This window comes from Electrophorus electricus, chromosome 3 (genome assembly GCF_041902795.1).
Source record: "Electrophorus electricus isolate QZ-2024a chromosome 3, ASM4190279v1, whole genome shotgun sequence".
Lineage (NCBI taxonomy): Eukaryota > Metazoa > Chordata > Actinopteri > Gymnotiformes > Gymnotidae > Electrophorus > Electrophorus electricus.
The window spans coordinates 10,366,749-10,376,227 of NC_137499.1; the positions used below are offsets into that span (position 1 = coordinate 10,366,749).

A 9,479-nucleotide genomic window follows, 5' to 3' on the forward strand; every position below is an offset into this window, starting at 1 on the left:
AACTGTTGCTTGTCAAATCTCTAATTCACTTTGATAACAATATCTAGATGTTTTAACATATTACAGAAACATATATTTAACATATATTAAACATATATTAAACATATATTTAACATATATTAAACATATATTTAACATTGTTAAGAATAGTAAACCTCCCAAGAAGTGTGGAGAGACTATAAGCTGAGTCCTTCAACACTGATAATGTATTTATTAATTATTAGTTAAATATGTGTCCTTATTTCATGCTCATTGTGGGAGAAAAACCCGACATGCCAGACTGTGCTGAGGAATATCAAGTTAATATGATATTCATATATAAAATGTTCCCTATATAACATTATTGTCCATTTAAATCAGATCTCATTACAAAGGAGGTAAGTGAGTAGCTGAACATATGTCAGTTCATTTCAGACTTAACCCTGTAAACCTCTCAGAGTTCATCTTTCTGAGTTTGGGAGGCAAGTGACCATCCATTCTTCCTCCTATTCCAACCCCACCTCCACCTATCCCTCCAGCCAACCGCTGCAACTTGGGGGGCAGGTCTGTCACCGATTGGCTAATGGGTTCGATCCCGCCCATCAGTCCCAGCTTGGCAGGCAGCTTGTCCTCTGTGGGGCTGAGAAGTGAGCTGATGGGCGGCAGCCTCTCCTCGGCCACACCCGGCGCCGAGCTGATTCGCTGCAGTTTGACAGGCAGGTCTCCCAGGTTGTAGGTGATCTCAGAGCTCATGCGGAGCAACTTCCGGGGCATTCCGTCCCGCCCCCCATCCCTGCCTGTCAGCTTCTGCAGCTTGGCAGGGAGCTTGGTGTTGGTGAGTGGGGCAGCCATGTTAACAGAGCCAGTCTCTGCGTCACTCTGGACCTCCAGGCCTTCCAGCGTGCCACTGCCCTCGGTCAGGCCCACTGTGCTGGGGCAGAGTGAGGGGGCGGTGAGGGGCGAGGACAGGAGCAAGCTGTCTTCCTGCTCCTTCACACTGTGGGGAGGCGTGGGCACCTCGAAAGTGCCATGGAACTGGGAGTAGTCCACCTTGAAGAAGCCCTCCTCCAGTGAGATGACTGGGAAGAAGCGATGGCCCCACAGAACCTCGTCCTCTGTGTACGAGGTCCGAGCTTGGCACGTCATACCTGAATGAACGGCCACACGGGAAAAATGTGAAATCAAAAGTAAAGGAGTAAAAAAGTAACAACATTTTACCCAAAAGCCACTGCATAGAAGACACATTCAAAAATTATTTAAATATATAAAGTACTGCTCTATGTAATCACGAACAAAACATGCATTATTAACACATTCATACACACAAAAGACATGCATACGTACGTACACACACACACACACACACACACACACACACACATATATACACACACACACACACAGACACATGTATGCACGCACATGGGTGCAACATTTACTGTGGAGCAACGCCCACGGGAACGTCTGTTCACGGTCCATTTGGTTGCATGAAAACAAGAGCTTTATCAGAGGGAAATTCATTAGGCCTGTGCATTACTTGCACCATGACTCTTTAATTAAATCTATGTGAAGCCTCAGATATAAAAAGAATCTTCATATGAAATCAAGAACAGAATGTTTCTGAACCTGCACCTCACCCAAACCAAATAACAAAAATGAAGATATTTCGCCCAAGAATAACTCCAGCCATGATTAATCAGACACCGAAACACAAAACAGAAACAGGAAAAGGTTCTGAATCAACCTAGGAGGCCCCATTTCTCTCCTTCCCCATTTCGGGCCTTCAAGGCTACAGAGCAGTCCGCCCTGCAAACCTTCAAGGCTACAGAGCAGTCTGCCCCGCAGGCCTTCAAGGCTGCAGAGCATTGTGCCGGACTGATGCTGCCTGGCCCCAAAGCAGGGCTCAGGATAACTGGTGGAGAGCTCTGCATGAGCTACCTCAGACCTGTGTGTCTACACACACACTGCACACACACTGCACATACACATAGCGGTAGGTCTTTTGGGCTAAAGCACGCACTGCCTCTTATCCATGGCTTCCCTGATGCAAGCAAGTTGAAACATTATTATTCAGCACATGAAATATTAAGCATGTTTACGTGTAATGGTGTAGGGAGTCTGGTTCAGATGTTTACATGTGGTGGTGCTGGTTTCAGGCTTGTTCAGATGTTTACGTGTCCTGGTGTAGGGAGTCTGGTTCAGATGTTTATGTGTGCTCATGTAGGGAGTCTGGTTCAGATGTTTGTGTGTGCTCGTGTAGGGAGTCTGGTTCAGATGTTTATGTGTGCTTGTGTAGGGAGTCTGGTTCAGATGTTTATGTGTGCTCATGTAGGGAGTCTGCTTCAGATGTTCATGTGTGCTCATGTAGGTAGTCTGCTTCAGATGTTCATGTGTGCTCGTGTAGGGAGTCTGGTTCAGATGTTCATGTGTGCTCGTGTAGGGAGTCTGGTTCAGATGTTCATGTGTGCTCGTGTAGGGAGTCTGGTTCAGATGTTCATGTGTGCTCGTGTAGGGAGTCTGGTTCAGATGTTCATGTGTGCTCATGTAGGGAGTCTGGTTCAGATGTTCATGTGTGCTCGTGTAGGGAGTCTGGTTCAGATGTTCATGTGTGCTCATGTAGGCAATCTGGTTCAGATGTTTACGTGTCCTGGTGCTGGGATGTTCACGCTTCTCAACAAAATTGCACACAGTGGAATAACATTCGGCCATGTTTGAATAAAAAGACAAACAAGTGTACAAAAATATACTGCTGGAGGCTGTGGGAACCGTTTCTATTTCCAAGAGGAATAATGCGTTTCTATGGTGACCGTCATTACGCGCTTAGCGCAGAGGTGCTCTCTCTCTCTCTGTGACCCGTTTCTGTCGTCTTCCTCTCTCTTCCTGTCACTCTGCCTGTACTGCATTGTGTGACTCTGGTGCTTTTACGTGTCATTCTTTGATTCTTTTTCTCTCCACAACCTCCCAGTGCAGCCCAGCAGGGTGGACTAGTTTTGCGACTCTTTCCAGTGTGGCCTTTCTGTCCTCAACATCTCTTTCTATCTCTATCCCTTTGTCTACCTCTCGTGTAGTCTCTCTGACCCCTTGTATCTTCCCTGCTGTTTCTTCAACTTGATCTGGTTGTTTTTCTTCTCTCTCTCTCTCTCTCTCTCTCTCTCTCTCTCTCTCACTCTTTCTCTTTCCCTCTGCAGTCTGCTCGGGTATTGGGATGCACTGAACTCTAATCAACCATGTGGCTAAGATCTGTCCTCTCTGTGGACTCTGTGACATACAGCATGACCATACACTTCAGGGGGTGGGATGTGGCATGTACGGTTGTGGGGGTGATGTGCGAGGTGTGGTGTGGTGTGTACAGTTGTGGGGGTGGGGTGTGTGAGGTGTGGTGTGGCGTGTACAGTTGTGGGGGGTGGGGTGTGGAAGGTGGAGTGTGGCGTGTATGGTTGCGTTTTTATTCTTGGTACATACATATATATATATATATATATATATATAGGTTACAGGTTTTATTCCTGCCAGTAAATCACTGGCTTTTCAGATCACTGGCTTCATGCTAACCTCTCTGGAGGTGCACGGCAAGTGAGAAGACAGCCCAGGGCCTGTGACGACTCCTACTCCCTCAGCTGGCCAGTAATAATGTGGACTGTTGGTGAAGTTAACCTGCAGACGTCTCTTTGCATGGGCTCACAAAGTTGACGTCAAGTTCAGACATGTCAGAAGACTGCACATTCCAAAATTCACACTCCGGTAGAACTGTACATGCATAGAGACACACGCAACAGCACACAATTAACCACTTCTGACACACTGTAGTAATATGTGGTAATTACTTTTTGATCATAATACATGAGTATATAAAAACAGCTCAGTGGCTCATTCTCCTTACCTCATACAGGCTGTGAGACCTTACTGTACCGAGACCACTGAAGGAGGGGGAGATTTAGTTGCTATGGAAACTGACTCACAATGGGGAGAACAGAGTGCTGACTAACTGTACATAATTCTGTGGGCCCCCCCCTCCCCGTTTTACCCACAAATCCACTCACTATCTGTGGGTGGAATGTTCAAATGCACAGCTCACTGCTGTGTATAAACTGGTTTGTGTGGAAGACTTGTCAGGGTGTGTGTGTGTGTGTGTATTTGTGTGTGTATTGTGTGTATGTGTACAATGCATGCAAAGCTGTTTACTGGTGTCAGTATGACTGAGTATATATTGTATATTTTTTTCACCGAGTCTTATTTGTCTGGTTTGTTAGTATGGGCCAGTGCGTTAGGAGCTGAAGGGGACAAAGTGCGTAGGTGATCTGAGGTTTGATAGAGAGGTGGACTGATGTCAGTGCATATTCAGCTATTGAGATACACGGTGCTGAACAAAGGATTACCTTCATGTTTCACACATCTTACATAACGAGGCTGTTGCACACCCGATCTCCCTGTCCCTCTCTCTCCCCCACACTCTCTCTCACTCCCTCTCACTCCCTCTCTCTCTCCCTCCCCCCTCCCTTTTCTCTATCTCCCCGTTTCTCTCCTGCTTTCTGCTAGTTGCTCACAATGTCTTTGCTATGTAACAAGCTCATCTGTATCAACAGACGGGCACCTAACTCACGTCCTGCACTTTGGGTCTAATACAACCTGCTAAATGCTACTCTACCAGCACCAAACAACTCAACTATTGTCTTTTGTCACTGTTGTCGGGAAAAGATTGAAAAGGTAGCTCTAAAACAGAGGTGACACTAGAATATGTTTGGGACTGGTAACAAGGAGGCATTTCTGAGCTGTCATTCCTAAGAGTACTGGGGAATCGAGTCTCACCTGTGGTCTCCACAATGCCTTCCAGGATTACAACAATCTCAAATTGCTCGGTCTGCATGGATCGGAGAGAGAGGTCGTAGAAGGGGCTCTTTGAGTCGATCACATGGCAGATGGTAAGAGGGGACACCAGGAAGAGCTGGTCTGCGCCCGTGCTGAAACCCACATCCAGCTCCAGCTGGTCCAGGGGCAAGAACTCACCCTCAGGGGTCTGACGAGACTAGGGGCAGAGAGAGAGAGTGTGTGTGTGTGTGTGTGTGTGTGTGTGTGTGTGTGTGTGTGAGTGAGGGGGGGGGAGCAAGAGAGACAGCAGGAGAGCATGTTGTTTTATAATGAATCCGTCTGACCCTTCCTAATCCTCTGACACAAAGGGGAAATTTCATCAACATTAATTACTAACTTAACTACACATTTTGGTAGAAAATACATTTCAGAACTTCAACACCTAAAATAATTTCCACACTATTTACTAAGAGCCAAAGTGTTAAATAAGGTCTACTCACAGAAAAGCAATTCTCAATTATCACATTTATTACATATATACCCTAATTACTAATTTGATAAGAATCACCTACTGCATTCCTACACTTACCAGCCCCTTAACTAGATACACATATTTTATAAGTGCATTGGGTGTGCCACGCACAGCCGTGCTGCAGGAGATTTCTGATGTGTCACAGTGTCACTGCTGTCTTGAGTCTCCCACCCAAATACATACCCAGCCAGCAGGTGTTCTGATGTATAGTTGGTGGATAAGTAACCCAACACTGATGAACAGTTGGTGGATGGGTAATCCAACACTGATGAACAGTTGGTGGGTGGGTAACGCAACACTGATGAACAGTTGGTGGATGAGTAACCCAGGTAATGAAATCAGATGGATGGCAGTTTCTAGCTGTACACCTGCATGTGCCTTTAATAGATAAATGTTAAAAGGGAGTGTGTGTGTGTGTGTGTGTGTGTGTGTGTGTGTGTGTGTGTGTGTGTGGGAATGTTTGAATGTGGCATATTCCAACATTCCCGTGCAGCTTTAAACATAAATCTACTCACTTTGAGTAGTTTGCAGCGTATTTGCGCGGAGACCATATGACTGTTGCGCAGGTTCCCCACGCGAAACATAAGGGTCATCTTGCCGTCTCGCATGGAGATAGCAGCGTGTTCGCTGAACATTAGCGTCTCTGCCCGTTTCTTTGGCTGGGACATCTTTATAAACATACACCCGATTAGGAAGGCGTCAACGATAGAGCCTAGGATAGACTGGAAGAGGAACAGAATGATGCCTTCGGGGCATTTGTCTGTGATGTAGCGGTAACCGTAGCCTATAGTCGCTTCGGTCTCGATGAAGAAAAGGAAGGCCGATGGGAAGTTGTACACATTGGCGACGCATGGCGTATACTTGTCGTCGTGGGCTTGATTTAGGTCCCCACGAATAAAGGCAATGACCCACCACATCGAGGCCATGAACAGCCAGGCCACCGTGTAGGTGAGAATGAAGATGAACAGATTCCAGCGCCATTTCAGGTCAACCAGTGTGGTGAAGAGGTCAGAGAGGTATCGGCTCGTCTCTCCCCCGAGGTTCCCGTGCTGGACGTTGCAGCGCCCGTTCTTGTCTACAAAACGTTGGCGCTTTTTCTTTTTCTCGGGCGCGCCCTGGTTAAATCCCCCGCCGCTGGAAGATGTGGTCACCACTTGATAATCGTCCCCAAATTTCTTCCGTAACGCTGACATCGTGTTGCCAATTAAGTTGAACACGGCAGAACCTCCAAAATGTTCTTGTTCCTGTGTATAACCAATGTTTACTGGTTTATTCAGACATCACGCGCAAACGCCTACCTCCCCACATTTCTAACAAATACGCTAAAAAAGTTACAAATGAAAGCAACTGTCGGAACGAGCGGTTCGGTGTTGCGAGCGAGAGCGCGTTTGGATTCGTGAGTGCGGGCTTCCTCCCACGGGCGCCAGCGGCGACCTCCTCAACTGTGGACCGGAGTTTTCTCCAGTGCGCGTCTATAGCGCGCCTCTCATGGGACACGATGAAGCAGATTCGGTATCGACTTTCAGTTCTCCATCAGCAGAGCACCGTAGGAGATGCTTGGAAACAGGTAGACAGACGCAACACAGCCGGTACACCGCGGAAGAAACCGCGCTCTCACACCAGCTTGGTGCAGTCTGCTGCCGCGCGAGGCTTTCCAAAAGGGGGGTTGGAGCCACTGACCTGACGAATAGACGCGGTCAACGTTCACAATGTCCGGTACAACTTTATTTGTCACGATGTTCAGGAGAGCTTTAGTACACTTTATCGAGACATGTTAGCTCCGCCGTGTTCTCTCTCTTCATGCATCCTGCGCAATGCTGCTCTCCTGCGCAGTTCAAGCCACCCCGGCATATATGAGAAACTTCTCGGAGGAGGAAGCGACGGTGGGGAGGGGGTGAGCACATGTGTCCTTGATGATGGATACACTCAATTCTCTATTTTGTCAAGGGTGATTCAATATTGTACTCTGCAATTTAATTTGCAATTAATATTAGATAGGTCAGTGCTATGAGCACATTCATCCAATTTATTACGCTATTGATAGATAGTAGAGAAACACGAGATAGTTCTCTTTATCTACATAAAATGTGAAGACGATACGGGCTACTCTCCCTGTCTTTTAAAGTCGTGTTTAAGTACTGTACTATGTCATCCAATTTATAATTAATATGAAGTAAAACAGGGCTATCACAAACACAAACATTTATCACGTCTATCACGCTGTTGCTAGTGCGCTAGTGGAGATAAACAAGCCAGCCGTTACACGCCAAAATGACCGAGGCGATTGCTGCACGCGTGATTAGTGTAATGTGTTTGTGTCGGAATAAATGGACCAAGGCAGAGTGTACTGATCATGAAACCAACTTGCAATAATAGGGTGGTCAGATGTGGAGCCATTATGCTTATCACATATTTCCTGACAATATCTTTGCATAAGCCCTTAAAAGTGTGTGTGTGTCTGTGTGTGTGTTCATGTGTGTGTGTTCACCTCTGAAGCGATCTCCCCACTGTAACCCTGACTGAGGGAGCAAAAAGATAAGAACACCATTAGCGTGTTATTTTAGAGACATTCAAATGGCCTGGGTCCTATCAAAGGTTTCTTGTGAAGCTCTGTAGGTGTTAGTGCTGTCCACAGTGATGAACTGTACTGGAGGGTGCTTACATATCACCATCTCATGCATCACTCACCACTATTCTCTTACCCAGCCTCTCCCAAAAGCCTCACGCATTCCTTCATAGAACTACTGATTTCAGTATTCAGACCAAGCAGGATCGTATGTTCACAGATCTATCGTTTAAGTAAAGTGCAACCAACTGAATACAAGAAACCATTCAGTCTCCGTACATATATAGAAGTCAGGGCTAACATTAAAGAGCGCACATGTAAGACAGGGTTATGGTACAGGTCAAAGGGCACAGGGAAGACAGGGTTAGGATACAGGTCAAAGGGTACAGGGAAGGTAGGCAGGTATACCGATCATATGCATGTTGACTCTTTTATGACTCTTGCTTGGGAACAGCCCTGGGACTCTGGGAGTGTGCAGACAGCTTTGGGATTCGTGACTCTGAGCCTTCAGTGTTTTTGTTCAGAACCCAAATGTTCCAGGCCCTGAGCCACCACCCGAGAGGTGTGTCCTTACAGTTGTTGAAAATTAGCCTCGTGTTTCCTGTGTGATGGGAGTGAATTCTATTATTTACCCACTGGTGAGACATTTGCAGTGCTGGGGATCTGCATGTTTCAATATCCCTATTCTGAGGGGTTAAATAAAAGATAACACCTGATTTTGTGGTATATATTTTGGGCTTCAGTAATAAGTTGTTAGTTGTGGGGGATACTGGTGAGCAACAAAATCAAAACACCACTGTAGAGTCCTTTTCTGTGTACTTAGTTTTTGGAATTAGCTGGATAACTGCCATGGAAATACATGCCAGTCCAAACAAGCAGAGTACTTGAAGCATGGATATTACACATAGATATACTGTATATACAGTCTATGGTATTGTATATAGATATACTGTATATACAGTCTATGGTATTACACATAGATATACGCTACATACAGTTTATGGTATTACACATTAGTATAATGAACATACAATCTGTAATATTATATCAGCCTGTTCCAGAATAAAATGACAATTCAAATAAACAAACTGAGTATAGTATAATTGTTTACCTTAATTTTGTGACAAACCATATATTATCAAATTAGGATAAAATATATTGATTTCATATATTGATATATTGATCGGTAAAAGAGCATCTAAGATTTGATCATGCATTCAGCAGCGTTCTGTTCCCCTGATCTCACTCGCGCAACACGCCGCAGACTGAATATTTAACACGGTAACATCAGCACTTAGCAGGATTACCCTAGTAAACAAAACAAAACTCATATTAAAGTTATATAAACTGAGAATAAAAATGTAAGCGGATTCAACCTAAACTTTATTCCTCTGAATGTAAAGTAGGACATTTGTGGTTAACAGCAGGTCAGGTAGACTGGTCAGGTCAGGGAGACTGAGCAGGTCAGGGAGACTGATCAGGTCAGAGAGACTGGTCAGGTCAGGGAGAATGGTCAGGTCAGAGAGACTGGTCAGGTATGAAGGGCACTGTATTTTGTCCTTATGGCCTCTTGCAACAAGCTCTATTATACTTACT

At 45.6% G+C, this 9,479-nt stretch overlaps 1 protein-coding gene across 3 annotated transcripts; it reads right to left on the minus strand.

Annotated features, from left to right (window-relative positions):
* Window positions 1–188: 188 nt before the first annotated feature.
* On the minus strand, window positions 189–8,966 carry kcnj3b (potassium inwardly rectifying channel subfamily J member 3b). 3 transcript variants are annotated; one of them, XR_014122583.1, is made up of 4 exons: window positions 5,833–6,515; window positions 4,786–5,002; window positions 3,532–3,726; window positions 993–1,127 (listed from the first exon to the last, which is right to left on the minus strand). XR_014122583.1 is itself a non-coding variant. In XM_027004655.3 (3 exons), the coding sequence occupies exons 1-3, from the start codon at window positions 6,508–6,510 to the stop codon at window positions 406–408; spliced, it is 1,617 nt and encodes a 538-aa protein (XP_026860456.1). In that variant the 5' UTR covers window positions 6,511–8,966; the 3' UTR covers window positions 189–405. The 3 variants fall into 3 exon arrangements, 2 of the variants coding, with proteins under 2 accessions (XP_026860456.1, XP_081566329.1); XM_027004655.3 differs by lacking the exon at window positions 3,532–3,726 and having other exon boundaries at window positions 189–1,127; window positions 5,833–8,966; XM_081710203.1 differs by lacking the exons at window positions 993–1,127; window positions 3,532–3,726; window positions 4,786–5,002 and adding an exon at window positions 5,013–5,695.
* Window positions 8,967–9,479: the final 513 nt, after the last annotated feature.

Excerpts from the sequence above, each read along its gene's own strand:
- kcnj3b (XM_027004655.3), bottom strand. The coding sequence starts at position 6,510 with ATGTCAGCGTTACGGAAGAAATTTGGGGACGATTATCAAGTGGTGACC. Across the intron at positions 5,003-5,832 it reads TACGCTGCAAACTACTCAAA|TCTCGTCAGACCCCTGAGGG; the intron begins GTGAGTAGATTT and ends CTCTGCCCCTAG. Across the intron at positions 1,128-4,785 it reads AGGCATTGTGGAGACCACAG|GTATGACGTGCCAAGCTCGG; the intron begins GTGAGACTCGAT and ends CCGTTCATTCAG.